General features: G+C 38.4%; 1 protein-coding gene across 1 annotated transcript in view; it reads left to right on the top strand.

Moving 5' to 3' along the window:
• The window catches only part of CDH2 (cadherin 2), a 114,050-nt gene extending 98,226 nt beyond the window's left edge, over window positions 1-15,824 (top strand). The window contains exons 15-16 of the mRNA XM_059859732.1: window positions 7,150-7,314; window positions 14,397-15,824. Coding sequence (XP_059715715.1) covers window positions 7,150-7,314; window positions 14,397-14,603 — 372 coding nt within the window. The 3' untranslated portion in view covers window positions 14,604-15,824. The remainder of the gene's footprint in view (window positions 1-7,149; window positions 7,315-14,396) is intronic.
• Window positions 15,825-20,375: the final 4,551 nt, after the last annotated feature.

Here is a 20,375-nt window from a genome sequence, read left to right as displayed (position 1 = left end):
GAAAAGCTTTTGATCTGTGGGTCATAACTGAAGTCAGCCTGCTCGCCTCTGAAGAGCATTGTCAACACTGGAAGTGTTTTGGACCTTTTTCACCTAGAAAAGGCAGGCTGAAAAAAGGCTCCAAAATGTTTACAGCACTCCTGTCGTTCCAGGCGGGAACTGTCTGGGTTTTCTGAACAATGAATGTACTGGCAGAAGCTGGGGATAAGGGGGGAATGAAAGAAAGCAGAAGTGTTCCAGATAGAAAGCTTTGGATTTGTCTTAGGATTCTGCTTAGTATTTTATACTTTCAACAGTTGAGCTACCTGACTTAGAGGAGATGGGCCATGAAAGGGTTTGAGTCAGCATCATTCCACAGAGGTCAGTGTGACTGGTTTGGGAAGTGGAGAAGTGTTGGGGTTAGTGGTTTTTGTGGTGTTGGTTTGGTTTGTTTTGTTCCTTAAACCCTGGTATTTTGGTTTTTTTTTCCTTAAATTGTGTCTGAATCTTGAACTCTTGTGGGTGGGGGACGGTATAGTTTGTTGCATTCTGAAACAGAAAGTTCAAATTAGGAAACCGTAGTGAGTGCCTCTCTTGATTATTAATGAACCTCATGATCCATAGCTTGTAGTTGTTCAGCAAATGGGGAGGTGTGAGCTGCAAATGGTGAACATTCTTTCCTGATATAATGTGCACTGAAATTGTAACACCAGTCTGAGTTCCAGAGACCCCAGACCTGCTGCTGACTGTTGAAGCACTTAGCTTGTGTCTGCAGCATAGTTCGCTCACACAGCACACCACAACCCATAGCCATCACTAACTCATTTTCATCACATATCTCAGGCCATTTGTGTGACTTATCCCAGTCAAGTACCCACCACCTTGATGTATGTGCAGCGTATGTCAGCCTCATAACTGTGATACTTTTTTTTTTAATCTTATTGCTATTGTATATGTCTCATTGCACAAGATGAGTCTCTCCTTTGAGTTCCTCTCTGTAGTGTTTTCTGAATTTAAGCAGTACTTGCTCATGCTGGTAGCCCTGTTGAAGCAAGTTGTCTGAGCAAGTGGGTGGTATGCTTTTAAAGTATTGCAGATTAGATGTTTTGAACATGTAGGATAATCTAGCCCTCAGATCTTTTCAGCATAAGAATTTCAATGCAGTGATTTTGCTATTATTCAAAGTAGTTTACTTGCTGAGGAGTCTTCATTGTCCTTCCTACATCAGGGTTTTTTTTTACATTAATCAATAGCTTGCTTTTTGTAATGTTTTTTACCTATTTACATAAAGAAAACACTAGCATTTTTTTAATGATGTTAATCACATTAAAAATAAAAGATGGAATGGTTTATTGTTATGTGTGCAGGATCTAAATTCTGAACAGACATTGCTCCTTTATGAAAGGGTAGCTGTGTTCCAGCATTTATGTGTCATAGATAAAAGCAAAATTAGGTAATCCTTCTGAATTTTTGTGTGGGGGTTTTGGGGTTCTTTTTCATATTGTCATAACTTTCTGTATGCCCATAATTTGAGATAACATTAGTCTTCTGTGCTGGGTCTTTTTACCACTTGTTGTAAACATGATAATGGTCCTTACGTACTCCATGAACTTTATAAATCCATGTGATTAGATTTTCTTTTTCACCACCCTGAGTGTTAATGAGATCATTTACTCTCAGTTTTTAACCTTCATTTTGCATTGCATTAAGAATAGAACATGTTTTATGTTCTGAAATTTCAAACATAATGAATGAAATAAAGGTTGCTATGATATTCCCCATGAATATACAACACTATAATTAAAAGGTAGTTACTTCAGGGATTGTGTTTGCTTACTAAGACATTAGCTTCACTTTTTTGAATAAGTGACTCATACATTGCTCCTGTGGAGGAATTACTGTCATTCCTTGGTGATCTTTATCTCGTGATAAGAAAAGTAATGTTTTCATAATTCCATTACAAAATTGTTTTGTTTTATCATATCTAGAACCTCTGCCTATTACTGCATTGTATCTGCAGCTGGAGCTTCACTTGCACCTTTTTTATTATGAAAAAGATAAGCTAGTTTCTTTGTTATCTTAAAAATTATTAACTTGTAGTACTCCAGATGCATCTGTAATAAAAACAAATGGGAAAAGCAGTATGGCAGAAAGTAATCTAAAAGCAAGTGACAAAGAGCAACTGTTGGTGTAGGCATTTCAACTATCCTCCCACCTGCAGCCTACATCTAGTCAGTTCTCTATCTTTGCTTTTTTTGAAGTCTCATAGTTTCAGGAAATGTAAGATTTAGGGGGTTTGTAGTGTTTTGCAGAACTCAGGCAATATTTTATGTGAAAATTTCTGATAGCCTTTTAGGATGATGTTTGCTGGGTTTCGGGGTAGAATATATAGCAGGATTGGTTTTTACTTTTTTTCTTTTTTCTTTTTTTTTTTTTTAAGATTTCAGTGGGAACATGCAGGAGTAAAATACTTCTTTCCTTACTTCCCTATCCCATTTCTCTATTGGAGTAGACAGTAATTGCCTTTGGGACAAAAAGCCAAACCAGAACAGGTGTTTTATTCATAGGTACTTCAGGGTCATTATTAGTTCTGTTCTCTTCAGAAAATAAGAAACCTGAGTTTATACTAAAGCTCCATCCTCTAAAAGGGGCAGGTAAAATTCAAATTTCTGCTACTCTTGCTTTATATGCCCCTAAACCACTGCAGCTGATTGTGTTCAGTGAAAGGCACTTACAGGTCTCACCATCAAATTAAGTCAAAGTGATCTGGTGACAGTTAAGTTGATTATTTCTTGTATGGGGATAGAGCTGAACATCCATATTTCTTTGCAAAGGGTGCATCCCTTGAAAATGTGAAACAGGTGTAGTGGTTTTGTTACATTATTCATGTGTCCAGTTCTGTGTTGGTGCCTAGCCAAAGCTTTCATTCTGTAGAAGGTGAAAACCCAAGTCATCCCTAGAAGTGTATCACACACAGTCTCATGAACAGCCAGGAAATAAACCAAGAGCTCCGAGACAGCAGAGAAACCAGAGTCATAAATCATTAATGAATGTCAGTCACATTCCAGGCACTAGCCTGTGGTAGTGGAAAGCTCAATTCAGATGTAATGTATTAAAATATTTCCTGAGTTTTCCTTTCTCAAAAAAAGTCCATTCTGTCTCTGCATGGAATTTTATAGTTTTAGTTCATTGTTGTTTCATTCTGTTGTTTGCAGTTTTGCATCATAATATTCCAGGATACATTCATATAAGGCAGTTATCAGTTACTGTAAACATTTTTTATTTTGTTAGGGTTTTTTCTAAGAGCTTAAGTAAATCTTCTAATTTAGAACAACTAACAAGGATGAAAAAAATAAATGATGTTTAAAACATCTCCTGCTGTAAACGATCACTGCTCTGTGAGGGATTATTACTCAGGTGCTGTTCAGTGAATAGCTGCCTTGCCCAAGAGGAAGTTGTTTAAGGAGGAGATTTTTTAAGGCTGCATTATCCTGTTTGTCAGTGGCTACTGGGGAATGTAAAATGGCCTTTTCTTCTTTTCTGGATGTTTATTCTATTCAAGTTGAGATACTTGAATTGTGCTTTGGACTACTGTGTGGATGTTCTTAAAGAAGTGCTTTGGGGGGTTTTAGAGCCCTCTGCATACATTTTTGGTGATTGGTAGGGCTTGGTTACCTGATTTTGACATTTAGCATTCTTCACTGGGATTGCATGTTTCAGAAATACAAGGTTTGAACTAATAATGGTGAAAATCTTCTCTTAAAGCTGTTAGATCTAAGTGAAGAGCTAATAATGTCAATATTGCAATCAACTTGGAGGGGAGAGGGGTTAGTGGGGTTTGGGGGGAGGTGGGTGGTGAGATGGATTGATTTCACAACATGAAAGTTCTGATAAAATGCCCTTCTAGCACAAGGTTGTCATCTCTTTAACCACCAGTTGTCAAAAAGGCAGATATAGTTTCTCCAGTGATAACAGATCCCTTCATAAACAAGCAGAAAAACAAAAAATCATTCTGCTTGCTTCACTTAAATCCCTGTTGTAGAATGTGAGGTTTCTGTTTCCCTGTGATGGTAGGTTTGGACTATCAGACTAGTCCAGGTTTCTGGTTTCCAAAGGCCTGAGTTTTTCTAGGTGCGAAATGGGAGCAAACTTACATATCTTAGCAGTAGTACAATTGAGAAAAACGAAGTAGATTCTCTCTTTCATCAACAATTTTGAGTTTGTCCAGAAGTTTGACAAGGAGAAAACTTGTACTAAACATCAGTTTGAGCATGCTCAAGTCCAAACTGAAGGAAGGGATTTTTTTCTAGAATTGCTGGAGTTAGGGCTAACCAGCCCTAACTAAATAAATACTCTGACAAAAATTGACAGCCATATGAATTAGATGCTCACAACTCTCACCGAAGTGCATTTCCAGTGGAGGGCTTGAGACTTTTTCCCCAATGAACTGCCAGTAATCCATAAGCAGATTTTAACTATCAACAGATGATATGGGAAAAGACTGGAGCAAAACCAAAGCACTGTAGAATTGTGGTCCTGAAATTAAGAGTTAAAATGATGACCCAGAATACTGATCAAAGCTGTCTGTCCCAGCCTATCCCACCATGTTTTGTTCTGTCTTTGATGTGCCAGTTTTCCATTCAGCTGTCACTTCTACAGGTAACTATCTTAACAAACTCTGTTTGAGGCTAACCTTTAAGTCCAACCAGGAGCTTTAGGTAGTGTATGAAAAGCTGTCCTGTCTGTGAAAGCAGCACTGAGTGAAGGGATGGGACCTTACCACCTCTTAACAGCTTATGACCTGGAATTTTAAAACATTTTTCCATCTTTTACTTTGCAATAATTGAGTAGAGTTGACTTTAGACAGAATGTTGAAATGGCTGGAGCGGTTGCACGGTGCCTGGCACTCAGCAGGTTTGGGGAGGTGTTGGGTGGGTTGGCCATACCCAACTGGTGTGCAGTTAGTACTGGTTTTAGTGATAGGAGGGGTTTGAGAGTCCGAGGTCATACATACAGTGGATGTTCTTTTCCCATCCAGACACTGTGAGACCTGCAAGATAAATTTCCTTTGATAGATGGCTAAATGACAGTGTCATAAATTACCCTGGAAAAGAAAACCAAAGTAGGATTCCACATAAGGACACATTCTGCACTGCTGTTACCTCACAGATGGCTATCTTTGCTGACTTTCTACCTATTACAGTCTGCATATGTTTCAAACTGTTAAATGCACACAAAAGGATGCCTTAGATGTGGACATAATAGACTGACAAGCTTGATTTATATTTCTGTATTGCCACTAACCAGTAAAAGAATTGTATACAAATGTGGTGGGGGGGGGGGAATTATAGAATTGAAATGAACAGAGATGCTCTTCTGGTTTTAATACTTTGGTTTTTAACTATACCAGTTAAAAAACAATTGAATTACTCCACAATGAAATGCTTAGATTTAAAAAAAAAAAAAAAAAAATCTATATTTCATTTCTCCCTGTTGATGTTTTCCACCTTTATCTTTTGGGTGGGTATGAAAAGCACTCGTGTTACATATTTATAAATTCTAAAAAGTACATTCTTCTCTATTTGATAGGATTTTCTGATAGCATGTCTCTAAACTATTTTGATTTATTTTACGTAATAAAAAGGGAAAGGATAAAAAGTTCTGTTCTGTTTACTTTTCTCTGATTCATACTGCTTCCTTGAGATCACTTATTATTCTGTTTGGTACATGAAGTACTGAATGGTAGGAGTTAAAGCTCTGCCCCAAGGAACTTGTAATCTAATTAAAGCATATGAAACTGCATTCTCAGATCTCAGTGGAGCCGTTCCACCTTTTTTGACTTTATATTTATGTGCAGTCATCTGAGAACCCAAGTAACAAATCAGAAGTTGTAGTGGATTTGATAATCAGTTACAGTTCTCCCCACAAACTACCATCACTGCTGTCAAAAAGAATTCTGCTCCTGTTGAAAAGTCTGGGTTTGGGGTCACAGGAGGTCATAGTCTCAGAAAGGATCTACATCCCGTGAGATAACAGCAGCAGTAAAAGCTTGCGCTCCTACCCTTAGGAGCCTGTAAGGAACTAATGAAAAATAGTCTGAGCAGGCAACTTCCAGCAGGTTGAGATTATAAATAAGATTTTTACCAGAACACCACTGTTGAAAAAATGATATTTTTGATGGGTAGAGTAACTTATTTAGGGTGTTTATAACTGCTTGGATTATTTGTGGGGCAGGGTATCTGGCATACAGCAGAGTTGGCATGAGCCCTCATCTGCTGATAGTTCTTGAGTGGCTTTCATGCAAGCCTTGAAGTCCAGTTCTCAGTTTTGCATTCTCACCAATGCCCTATGTAAAGGCGTCCTAGAGCATGACTTTCTTCTAGACATGGCAACAGTGAGGAGAATGACAATGATGAAGTGCATCACACTGTGCAGAGAGAATTCAGGAATATCTATGTTCAATGCATAAACATTGATCTAATTAAATTTTTCACATACATACAGACTGCTTATTGGAATTCATACTGCTGTGCTAACTTCATCAGTCTGCCAGAGTTTGAAACTGCAGCATCAAGTACTTAATGAACAGATTCATGAGTAATCTCTAGAAAGTGCTTAGAATTAAGGCCAAATCTGAGGAGCTTTGTACTTCTTATGACAATTCCCCCCCTTTAGCTTTCATATTATGGAAGCTACATAAAATCAGCAAGGAGTCTTAAATTCATTCTTTGAAGGTATTAGAAAATACTGCGGAACACTGTGCTTGCTTTTTTTCTGTCAGAATGTATGGAATTTATTTTCTTAGAAAAATAAGAGTTGGATTTGGCATCTTTGCTCTATGCTGTAAATCATCATTACTAGGTAAAGTGTTTAGTCCCTTAATAGTACTACTCAAATCCCTGCTTCTCAAGGGAAAACTTACGAGAAGCTCTACAAATCTGATGGAATAGAATCAAACCCAGAGATTCAGGGAGTATAAATCAAATAACATCGTGTGGGTATGCAAATAACAGTGTTATTGACTTATCCTCAGTAAGCATTACGATCCTGAAAACAGGACTTCTGGTGAAATGATACTTTGCATTTTCCTTTTTTTCCTTCTCATGTTTTCCCCTGACAGATATTGTTTGAAATTCTGCTAACATACTGTGTCTGTCTCATATTTTGCAGGATTATGACTTGAGCCAGCTCCAGCAGCCTGACACGCTGGAACCAGATGCCATCAAACCTGTTGGAATCAGACGTCTTGATGAAAGGCCAATCCATGCAGAACCTCAGTATCCAGTCAGATCAGCTGCTCCTCATCCTGGGGACATTGGGGACTTCATTAATGAGGTAAAGAAGCGAAAAAGGGTTTCCTCCTAAGATCTGATAAGCTTTTATATTTTGTTTATTCTACTCCGCATGAGTAGCTGTTATGTTAGAACGTAATAACTTTTTAAAACTTCCTTAGACAATTAAAATTGTCTCACTAGACAGAAATAAATACAGTCTTTTAAAGTGCAGGCAAATTTAATTAACTCATTCAAACAGAAAGGGAAGATATATCAATTAACTTCTGTACACCCGTATTAATTACATTCATAGTACGTTATCAGCAGCAACCACAGTATCTCCAAGCAGGATTATGCAATGGGTTGCAAGTAATAAACAGAATAACAAAATTGTAGTGTAGCCTAAACTCATTTATTAATTCACAGTAATTTAATAATGGAAGAAGTTCATTTTCATTCTCATCATGCATTACCCTTTGAATCCAGATAATAGTGGAAATTCAGTACCTTCAATAAGACCAAAAGAATTCCGTCAAATACGATTAGTGAGCCGGGCAGCTAAATTAAATGTTATGTAAGTGCTTTTAATACTTGTCTTGTCATAGAGCTTTCAAAGATTTTGCAGTATCTTTGATTCTTCAATCTAATAAATGTAATTGAGATTCAGACTATACCAGAGTGCTGATAGCTCTGGAAGAAATGATTCTCATTATTTCTATCACTGGTCAGTCTTAAATCATTGGTATTGTGGTACTTATGATAGAATGTGTTTCTTGTGTTTGCAGGCTATAGAAAAAAATAAAGCTAACACAGGATTTATTTCTATTTTTACTTTATGCTGTACTGAATTGTAGTAGTTAACTATTTTCTCTGGTTTTCTCATATCTTCCTTGTCAGCTGGATTTGGACACATATTGCAGAGTATTGCAGAAAGTTTCTGCAAATGTGTTTATTCTTGTTTGCCTTGAAGAAAAGTCATGCTAATATACTTAAGTCTTTTGTGTTAGAAAGCTGCAGAAAATTGAATTTACCCTTTTTAAGGTATACGGTGATACAATTGTCAAAAAACTTAGAGGGGAGTTGACTAGCAGGAAATGTACAAATATTGTTGTAAGACGTTGTATTTTAAGGGACTCCAGTTTTTGCTTGCCTTACACTTCTAAATATTATAGTTATAATTGGCTTCTGGAAAATAGTGGAGACACGGGACAGTAAAAGGCCCACGTTGTTGGCCAAGGCAGTGTACACACAAGAACTCCATTTTGCTTCCATACAATCCAAGATTCCCATCCTGTTCTCACACAGCTGTGGCCAGACCGTGCCCACCTGGCAGGCAGTAGTGAGGAACCCTATTTTTTGTGGTTCTCAAGGCAGCTAGGAGGCTCTGCTATGGAGCAAAGGCAGGGAATGGGTCTGATTCTGCTGTAAGGCCAGAAAGGGGCCTGAGGTTGTCCAGCCTCCTACAATTTTTTAATGACGTAGCAAGCTGTTCTTGCAATATTATTTTTTAGTAGGTTATCACTCTTGAAGATGATAGCATCAGTGTGTACACATGGGGCAGAAGAAACAGCACATGCGGTCTTGATTTAACCCCATAAGTTTATAAAGCACTACAGACGAACATGGAGTCATTTTCTTCCTGCTGTGTATTGTGCTATATCAGTACCTCCCTTTATGCTTCCCCTTGCCATCCACCAAAAAAGAAAGCTTCTCCCAGCTATTCATACACAGTAAAATAATGTCATTGATTAAGAAAATATATGGAAATATATATGAAGTTAAAGAAAACACAGCAATTTTCTTGTCTGCAAGTTAGCTCAGAATTAATTACATCCTCTGATTGAAGGGAACTGTGTGAGGTAGCTTATATGTTTTAAGGATGATATATTTAGCTTGTCTTCTTCATAAGGTTTTTTTTCTTTAGGATTTTACAGAAATGTATTGTTTTACTGTGAGGCATTCCATCTAACCCTCTCTCTAGCAGACAGTTGCCACCCAAAGATTTCCCCTGCTCTGTTTTCCCAGAAGACTGAGCAAAATGGGCATTTTATTGCTCTAAAATAGTGTCATCTTAATTTGTGTTTTCTATAAAAAAAGTCCCATGACAGATGTGATTCTAAATTGTCTGCTGGGTGTGGGGGAAAATGGGTCTGTCTTTCATAGGAGTATTCCTATGGAGATTGTTACAGTTAAATTTCAAAATTATCACTGTCTAGAGTATAAATTTTCAGGCTGCAGAGGTTTTCAGACTCTCCAGAAAATTGCACCTGCAGTCCTGGTGTGATTAAACCCAAGAAACTTGGTAAGTTTCTCTCAGTTTTACTTGAGGTAAATTGAAAAAATATCTTGAGTAAAGCCTGTACCAGACATTTCTTAAGGCAGTTCCTACAGAAGATAAGCTGAGCTGTGGAAACAACATAGCAAGATAAGAAAGAGCAAAGTTCATATCTCTCTGCATCCAACTTCAATATTATTAGATGTAATTCTTCCCTTGGGCATCTCTAACCCAAACCACCCACCAAACTAGCCCAGTCCCTAGCTGAGCAGGGAGAGGCTGCTTTTGAATTGTCAGCACTTGAGTAGAAAAGTCTGCATTAGCCCCTTGATTTGAAAAGATGCAACACTTTCAGAAATCAGTCCAATCTTTTGGAGGACTTAACCCTATTCCAGGAGATGTGGGTCAGTATGGTCTTTTGGGATGCTGGTCCACATGAGGAAATTAATTTAATCTGTTCAATGCTCACCAGCACTTCAGACACACTGTTCAGACTAGATTCTGAATTACTTTAGCTTTTGACAAAAAATTGATTTCAGATACTGGAGGGGTTAGCTCCCATTTCCAAGCAATCCATGGGGGTTTTCTTCTTGTTTTCCTTACAGAGTCATAGAAACAAAAAGCAAAAGAATATCTAGTGGGTCATTTAGGGTTTTTTTTTCCTTTTAGCAGTACTCTGTTTCTTCTGGTTATTATTTTCTACCTGTCATCCCTTGTATTAAACCTACTTAACTCAATGAGACATTATATAAAGTTAAGAGTATTTTGTAGTGTTCTGGTGACTTCTCAGTTGAAAAACAAGTTAGAATTACAATAAAAAGTCATGCATTTTTATAACACAAAGTTGAGATAACACTTACAAAGCTATGAACTGTTTAAAACAGGAAGGTTCCAGAGGTGTCTGATAGTCAAAATAGGTTTTGTAGGCATAAGCTAAATGACCTCAGGGACTTTCTTGTTTTGTCTGTTTCAATGGATAGATGAATCTGTAATTGAAGAGGGGAAGGGAAAAACCTCCTTTTCTTCCAGTCCAGTGTACAAACAAGTCAGTGAAATAAGTCATGTGTTATTAAGAATCCTCTGTAGACTTTGTTTTCCATTTTGAGCCTTTGAAAGCCTAACCTGCAGAGTGTGGAGCATAATAAACAGAATAGTCAAGATTTGTAGGACAGTATAAATTAGACCTGTTTGAAGTATTTTGTTAATCCTGTTTTCAAGACCAACCCTTATTGTCCCTGGAAATCTCAAGCAAGTTATATTGTGGTGGAGAATTTATGGCTAAGACTATATTTATAATCAATAGCGGACATAGCCTGAGGTAAACTGAATTCAAATTGAAAACTAAAGGTCTCATCCCATGGGGACATGGAGGACCCTCAATTCATTCTTAGTAAATTGTTATTGATGTAGTGCACCTCCATGCAGAATGGACTCCCTCGATGGTTCCAGATATAAACCTTTTTTTTTTTTTTTATTTCCCTGAATTTTTTTTTCTTCCTTCTCATCAAAAGTCTGCTGAATCTGATTAAGTAGTAGGATTAATGAAAAGAGAAGCATTAGATTTGGTGATGTTCTATGTTAGTTCAAGATTTGAGAGAGTTGCTTTCCTTTAACTTGAGAGAAATGCAGAATGCTGCCTGTATTGTCACCTTTACTGTTGTTCCTCAGCCAGGGCACTGTAATTTCTCCAGTTCTGCCCCTTACTACCTCCTTACTGAAAGCTCTATTATGTATATAAAAGAGGAATAGGAAATAAGTGAGTGTGTCCAAGGTCTCAAGCTGGCTTTTCTGTTGCTGTGGCTCTTCTGTCACTGCTTGTTGTGCACTGGGGGTGTAGCACATGTAAAGAAATGTGACAGTTCACTGTCCCAGCAGGTTCCCCTGCTCCTGAGGATGTGCCCCGGAAATTCTGTTGTTGAATTAAATTCTCATTCTAATGAAAACTTTGGGGTTTCAGATCAGGAAACTGTAAACCAAGTGTCTGTAACAGCTCTGTTGCTCTGAGGTTCTTGAATGCATCTGGTAAAAACTGAGATCTCTTTTCAGAGGTGACTGACAACAAATGCCTTGGCAACAAAATCAATAGAAGCCACTCCTGGCAGCCCTTTGTTGTCTTTTTGGTTGTGCAGATGCAGCAGGCCATGTATCCATGCCACCTCCACCCACTGAAAGGGAGAGCGTAATAAAAGAAAAAAGGTGGCAGTGCTGAAACCAAAGGGAGCTTCTGAGCTGATGGCACAGCCAGGGCTGTCTGGCATGCTGTAGAACCCAACAGCAAAGAGCAGCAGTACACTGGGTATGCTCAAAGAATCAGCTTAGCAGAGGGAAAGAGAAAACGTTGTAGCACTTCTTTCTCATTTTAGTATGTAACTTGTGACACAAATATAGCAGAAATCTTGTCACTTGAAGAGTTAGACACTAAGTTCAGTCATTACACTGTGAACCAGAAGATAGGTGAAAATGTCAGTGTAGCTTGTGCTGTGCAGTTGAATCAATACTTCCAAAACATGACCCGTAGCTACGTTCCCTGAATGAAATGGATTACACCGCCAGCACTGCCTTTGAGAAAGTGAATTTGTTAGTGAGATCCTATCTTGTAAGTCAGTAACTCAAAACCAGTTTCCTTTTCTGAAATGCTATCATGATAGCAGCAGCAAATTGAAAAAAAAATTACAACTTCCCCTTTGGAAAAACAGATGGAAAGAGGCTGCCTTGTGCCTTGTCGTGGATGACTGATAGGTATCAGAATTTTTGCAGTGATGTAGGAAACTCTTTTGTTCACGGATTTTTTAAAATAAATTGGTATCCCATGGTTGACTGGCTATTAGTAGGCAGAACTGAAGGGAAATAACATTTTGTCTCCAAACGGAGTTTATAAATGACTTTCACACATGGATACTTGGCATTTGTATCTCAGCACTCCTTAACCTCAGCTGGTATTTATTCTCCTTCCCTGTCACCTGTGTTCCAAACACATGGGTGTCTGACACCCCAAGCAGGCTTAGGGAAGGATCTGAATGCCATAAGGCCAGTTACTGCCTAAGTAAAGTTGTCTTCGTGCTTCAGCAACAGAAAATAAGAGAAAGCCTTAGAACTTGCCCCTTGGAAGCTGGATAAGGGATGTCTTCCAAAACTTGCTGTTGCCTTTTCAAAATCTCACATCTTTTTTGCTTATTATGGCCATCAGGTTTGAAAATGCCAGAGAGAGATAACAAGCATCACCAATTACTCTTATCTCATAATTCAAAATTGCACTTTTAATGCAGGCTATTAATAACCTTCTTGATGTTGTACCACATAAAATGATCATTTCAAGGCCAAAATTTGTTCTTGATTAGAGGTCATTGGGTTGATAAATATGCTGGGCTTTTCCACCACCAATTTGGAAATTATTTTAGGTACATTTTGCACAATTCTGAATTCTTTAAATTGGTCATAGAGAACCAGGATTGACTTCTACCTTATCAGTGCCAAATGCTTTAATTAATGGGTTTAATATGTATGTACTCCATAATACATATGTGTAGAAATAAAATCAGCTTCTGGTTCCATTTTGTCATATTTGGACAAAACACAGTTGAGAGTGAAATGTACTTTTCTAAAACCAGAATATATTAGATAATTTGAAGGAGGCACACTCATTCCTTCAAATAGATATGAGTAGAATAATGCCATTCTTTAAATAAGTAAACATTAAAAATTAAAAGTAAAACCAGCACAAATATCACTGGTAAAAATTAATAGTGAGCAATTTAAAATCCTAGCACAGCCTTATGGAATTCTGGAAGATACATTATCCCCTGTCAGTGGCTGCCAGCATAGGTCCTATTCAAAATGGAAGATCTTGAAAAAGTGTTTTTAATCCCATGGAGGAAACTATGAGGTTAAAAAAAATACAAATCGTAAGAGGGCTTTTTGGCTTCAGGTTTTTATATTCAGCTTGTAAATCTTCCCCAGATAAGCGCAGAGAAGTTGTCTCATATTCTAAAGTTAGTTACTCATGTAAGCGTTTAGGTTTGGACTTATGTAACAAAACAGAATGAAGAGGCTTTTCTCTGGAAGAAGTGTGGTTCTTTCCTGGATTTTCCTCTTCAATTCCCCAGCATTTCCTCCAATTCAATTTGTGTTGCTTTTAATTTTGTCTTTTCAACTCCATAGACTGAAAATGTAAAAATGCTGATGGCCCACTATTCGTGTGTTGGTAACTTCAGTACTTTGAAATGAGGAAACAAAAACAGTCATCATCTTGTATTCAGCTTTGATGTCACTGTATTTTCTGAAGAGCAGGTGGATTTCATGGGTGGATGTGGCAAAAGATAAAAGGCTTAAGACAACGTACCATATATTTTTCTCACAGCAGCCTACAGAGGTACATGAGTGTACAGGACTAACTAAATATGGATTTTGGCACATGCAGATGGCCTGCAGGCAAGAAAAGTCAGTGGATATGCTATTGTCCATGTGAGATGACTGGTTGAAGTGAATCTCTGCAAACATGCTTATTTCTCCTTCCTCATCTGTCTAACCATTCCCACATTGCCCATGGCACAGGTTGTGAGCTGTATATCTTTGAAACTGTTTATTTACTAGCTTCATTCCCAGTGCCATGACTCTCTCTTCAGGTTTTGTTAGGGCTGTGATTGCAGCTACGTTCAAAATGTCCAGTGCTGCAATGCTGGAAACCTGGCCATTCTAAAAGGAGTTACAAAAATGTAAATCCTTTTTTGCACTGAATGGCAGGAGAGGAAGAGCTTTGTTTTCTCAAGTGGTACTTGATAGATAACTGCACTGCAAATATTCCGGACATGCTTTTGTCTCACTCTCAGATACAGAACTTTATCTTCTTTTTTCCCCTCTCCTTCTTGCAGGGACTTAAAGCAGCTGACAACGACCCTACAGCCCCACCATATGACTCCCTCTTAGTCTTTGACTACGAGGGAAGCGGCTCCACTGCTGGATCCTTGAGCTCTCTTAACTCCTCAAGTAGTGGTGGTGAGCAAGACTATGACTACCTAAATGACTGGGGCCCACGTTTCAAGAAACTTGCTGATATGTACGGTGGAGGTGATGACTGAACTTCAAAGTGAACTTTGGTTTTGGACAAGTACAAACATTTCAACTGATATTCCCCAAAAGCATACAGAAGCTAGGCTTTAACTTTGTAGTCTACTAGCACAAGTGCTTGCTGAAGGCTTTGGCTTAGGCTGCAAATCAATTTGGGCTCCGTGGAATATCAGTGATCCAATGCTGTTTGGAAAAAAATATTGAGCTCAGTTACACTTGAATTTTACAGTACAGAAGCACTGGGATTTTATGTGCCTTTTTGTACCTTTTTCAGATCGGAATTAGTTTTATGTTTAAGGCTTTAATGGTACTGATTTGTGAAATGAGCATTAAAGAGACAAAATATGTTGGGGTGGGGAGGAGTAAGGTGAAACACAATATACTTCACAATGCTTTTGTTACATCGCATTGCTTTTATTAAAATAAGGAGATTAAAAATAAACAAAAAAATCCTCATGGAACAATTTTATTATCTGGGAGAGAGGACCATGAGGTTCAACAATGTACATTACTTCTAGTTTTAGATGTTAGGGGACTTTTTTCACTAAAATTCTAAAAATTATGCAGCTGGTTGCAAATAAAGGGAGTTTTCATATCACCAGTTTGTAGCAGAATTGATTTTTTTTTCTTATGCTAGAATGTTAGACACATTTTGGTCTTAATCCATGTACGCGTTTTGGTTTTTTTGGGTTTTTTTGTTTTTTTTTTAATTTCTAGTATTTTTTTCCCACTTCACTGTAAAAAATGGTATGTGTACATAATGTTTTATTGGCATAGTCTGTGGAGAAGTGCAGAAACTTCAGAACACGTGTATGTATTATTTGGACTATGGATTCAGGTTTTTGCATGTTTATATCTTTCGTTTATGGATAAAGTATTTACAAAACAGGTTGCAAACAAGTGACATTGATTCAATTGTTGAACTGTAGTTAGAGTACTCAATATTTTTTTTATTTTTATTTTTATTATTTTTTTGGTTTGGGGAGGGAGAAAAGTTCTTAGCACAAAAAAGTTTTACATAATTTGTACCAAAAAAGGGGGGGGGAGGGGAGTTGGCCTGATACTACTGGCACGAGAAAATATACAGTATGTTTTCAGGGGGTGGGGGGTGGGGGGGAAGGAGCTTTCAAACTGGAGAGACTTCTGAGAACAGCTTTGCCTCTGTATTGTGTACCAGAATACAAATGATACACCTCTGACCCCAACGTTCTGAATAAAATGCTAATTTTGGATCTGGTGCTTGGTTTGGCATTTTTTCTTCCACCTGAGCAGCCCTGACTACAGTAAATAAAAAGTACCCAAAATGTGTTTGATTTCTGTGAGAAGTTGTGTGTGCTTCTTTGGCATTTCCTACTGCCAGACTGAAAACAAGCTGCATGTAGGAGAAAGCCCAGCACAATTTTGGAAGACAAGTTCCCAGGTAAAAGCAAAGTGATCTGCGCTGGGATTTCTGGCAATTCTCAATTTTCAGTTCCCCAGTGATGGCTAGCTCTATGGTTTAATGTGCATTATCTAAATAAGAACTTGCATAGTTTTTGGCTCATTTCTAGACTGACAGTTTAATGGATGTGTGATTATGCTGCAGGTTGCATAAATAAATTGCAGATTGTGGCAGTCCTCTGCTGCCTGGACTTTTTTGTGCTGAAGTGAAGACAAGCCCCTGCTAACCTGAGTGCACATCAAATCATGTCCTTCAAGGAGGTGCTTACGTTCATGGAGCTTTATCAAAAAGCCCCATTAGGAGATTTGTCATTAATAAAAATGTTTCTGACCCGTTACCATGATTTACTTGCAAACAAAGCAAGCATAGTAGGTACAGCAGTTCTGTCTTTGTTCTCTTGCAGCAGTCTGCTCAGGTTTCATGCCTACATTTACAGACATTAAGGACCTGAGTGTGAATGGTGGGAAGCTCAAACTCAGCAGAAACACAGTCAGTGGACAGGGAAAGGAGCCAGGTTCTGGGTCTGGCATAGCCACCTTCTGTGCTGGGGCAGCTGCATGGGCAGCGAGTTAATCTGGGGGGACAGTTCTTCCCTGGTGCCACTTCAGTGCTTCCTCAGCACTCACACCATAATTTGCATAATTTGACTTTGGGAGGTAAATCCTGAAATCTGATTTGGGGAGCGTTGATGATGCATGGGGGATATCTCCACTGGCTTTCCATGTCTCCTTCCTTTTTCTTGCTCCTGATGAAAGGTAGCAATCCTCTCAGGCTGGGATTTACTATTTCAACTTCTGCACACCTGGCTATTATTTATATCATGCATTTGCAACTATAACTTAATGCTGTAATACAGTCTTGAGTTTTGAGTAATGTGTCATTGCCAACAAGCACTGTTAGGCTATTTCCACGTTCAATTTGTAGTATATGGAACAAAGGATATAGATCAGGATGTGGAAATAAAGTCTGACCATGCATAGTTAAGTAAGTAAAACTTTCATAAAGGGCAGATTTTAAACTGTCAATGCATGTTAAATAAGCACAAGACAGCTTTTAGCACAAAAAATTACGCAAACATGTACTTCAAGCATAGTCTATTGTTACTTTGAACCAACAAACTGGAAATGCTAAATGAACTTTATTCATTGACATTGCATGTTAAAGGACACAGTGGGGGAGAGATCTGTGAAAGATTACCAGTTTGGGCTTTAGCACACAATTTTTTGTTAAAAGTGGACAGAGGTCATCTTTTATAAGCACTTGGCTGTTCTGTACAGTAGTAGGAGCTTTATCTTGATCAGACAAACAGCCAGCTCTACAGCTCCTTTGAAATTGTAGCAACAGTTCTCAGACCTAGTGATAGTTCAGCATTAGGTCTGCTGAACAGCAGAAAAAGCAAATTATTTTTATGAATCTCAAATGCTTGTAGAAGAAGAAAAAAGATGTTTGAACCAATCATCTTTCATCAAGTTTCATCCTTATTCTAGAAATGTGCAGCCAGGTTTTGTACCTGTGATATGTGTTTCAATGCCCATCAGAGGGCTGCACTGAGAGGAAGATGGCTGAATGTATGGCCCTACAATATTTTTGAAAAACGGAAATTTCGGCAGCCTAAATTGTAAATGGCATTTGGTAGCAGCATTTATTACCTCTGCTTTGTAGACATTGTATCCAAGGGAAGTTACTGGCAAGAAGAGAGGCTTGAGCAACTTTGACCTTTCAGCCTTTCTGCAATTTGTATTTTCTTTCAATGGTAGTCTTTCATAGCCTATATCCTTCTCAGCTTCAGGGCTGATGAAGGTGGGGAAGAGTGGTTTCAGGAAATAAACATTTGAAATGGATACCGATGGCCTTATGGCAGGTGGGTCTACCCTACTGTATTTTTTCTGGGAGTGCCAAATACTGAGGAATATATGCTAATACTCATCCCGTAGCAGTCTAAAATGTTCTCACCATGCTCCCTACAGGTAGTTGAACTCCCAAGTGGTTATTTTGGTTCCAAAGTAGCAAAGTGACTAAAAGCCACATGAAGGCTGCTGCTTGGGAATTCTTTTTCTTGGTATGCAGTATTTTTTGGACTAGAACATTTACATCTACTCTGCCATGGCCCCATTCATCCTAACACCCAAGGGAAAATACCTTCTGACAGGTGATGGGACACACAATCCCCAAAAGGGTCTCTAAAACCCTTCTGTAGTTACTAGAGATGTCTCATGTAAGCCACTGCCAATTCTTCCTTTACACAACTACTCCCACCTTCCTAAGGAACCTTTCTGCTAGTGGTAGCATTATTTTGACAGATTTACCTTTCTGGTTCAGGAGTGTGAAAGCAAAGTTCCAGCTCTTACCTTAGTCAATATTTATTAGTCAAATAAAAATCAGAAAAGTCAGACAAATGCTTAAATACCTAATCCACAGTGGTGTATTTTATACACAATTTTCAGCCAGGGATGATCCACATATGTATGGTGTCCTTATTTTTTTACTTATTTTGCATTTGCTTAAACTTTAATGTTTAGTCTCTCTCTAGACAAGGATTTTTCCTAGGAATTTATTTAAAGCATTGGATAATTTCTCTTTACTTAATATATGTCACGGGTATAATGAAAATATTTCCCTTTAGCAACAAAGCTCAGCTGGGAAATACAAGTGAGGAAGAAAGGCTAAAGAAAAAAGGCCAAGTGTTCTTCACAGGGACCCAAGGTGCTTTCATCACACAGCTAGGGAAAGAGCATCCCATTTTTTAGGGACCCTTTGATGAATCAATGCAAGACACTCTTTAGCCAACCTGTGCCTCTGTACTGGCCAAACATCTTTTTGGGTGTAACAGGGAACTTAGAGATGTTCCTTCTCTGGAATTCTCAGAGTCAGTGCTGCTTCCTGACCTGCTGGGTTACATTCCAGCACTCTGCTTTCCCAGTTTTCCTCCTCAGTTTACCTAGGTAGTTGAACAGTGCCAAAACTCACACCAGGTTTAATGTAACCTTCAGTTTACAAGCTGCAAAGAATCAAGGTCTTGTTTTGGTTTGGTTGTTTAGCTGCAGGCTGGAGGACGTGTCCTCCACACAGCAATAGCTGGGAAGCCTTTGTCTTCCTTTTCAAGGTTCAGTGTCCTGAACAGCATTTTACCCCTGAAACCTCTGTGGGTTTCTAGGACATCTAAAAATTCAGCAATTGCCAGTGATACAGTAGGCACTTATAATCAGATTTTGCATTTATGTGCTCTCTTGACATTTCTGCCACAGATGGACACATCCTGTGGTGACAACGTGACACTGCAACCCCACCCTGAGAGCTTTTTGGAAAGATCAGTCAGGGTGAGGAGGTGGACATGTGGTCCCTGAGCTGCTCTCCTGTTGCTCTGCCTGCAGAGAATGCATCCCTGTGTGTGTAACTGTTGTCTCTCAGATTTAAGCATAATTGCAGATCTCTTGGCACTCCTTTCTGAGCACAAAAAAGCTGCCCATGTAGGACCCCCGGAATGCACCCACACATCATCATCTCCTGCATGCCTTGCCACCTTTATAATCATTTACTGCCTCAACCAGATGGTCATTGTTTTCTATTTGCTTCCATCTTTATTCTTCTCCCCCAGCTGTGTTTCAGAAAATACCTAAGAGCATTTGTCTTTCATTAACAAAGGGAATGCACTCTGGTTTATGAATTATTCTTGTTGCTTGTTGCATTCCACATCTAATATATAGTTTTTAAACCCTTTTGCCTTCCATAAGCAAATTCTGCTTTCTTAGTTCTCTTGGCAAGGCTGAGAAAATGCTTCCACTTTTGTTTCCGTTTCTACTTACCCATTTTCAGTTTTTGTAAGAATCTCTTTTGCTCTTGTTTTCAGACCTTAAATCAATATTCTGTGAAAAAACAGTGACCAACCTCTTCTTCTTTAAATTGGCTATTTTCCCCTCCTAATAGAGAACATGCTTGTAGAGTTCCTATTTTTCTGTGTTGCACCCAGGAAAAAAGTTAGATTTTTCTACCTTCACAATGGATTTTATTTATGACTATTTCTTAAAATATATTTGTTTTGAGAAGTTTTTTTCAAGCACTAATGCATTTTTAAACCTCATGGTGGTACACATTAATGTAATTTCATGAAACCACCTTCAGGTGGTTCACTCCCTCCCAAAGAGCCTAAATACTGATTCTGAAAGAAACATATTTTGCTCTTGGTCTGAATAAGGAATAGTAGCATTTTGCAAATTACTTTTATACTCCTGCTTCTGAAGATAAAATGTGTTGATATGGTATGGGTTTATACAGACAGATCCCTGGCCCACCCGTTCTGTGTTCCAAATTACAGAAGTTTGATTATTACATTACATTTGTTATC

This window comes from Haemorhous mexicanus, chromosome 1, assembly GCF_027477595.1.
Source record: "Haemorhous mexicanus isolate bHaeMex1 chromosome 1, bHaeMex1.pri, whole genome shotgun sequence".
Taxonomy (NCBI): domain Eukaryota; kingdom Metazoa; phylum Chordata; class Aves; order Passeriformes; family Fringillidae; genus Haemorhous; species Haemorhous mexicanus.
This window is presented reverse-complemented; position numbering and strand designations above follow the sequence as displayed.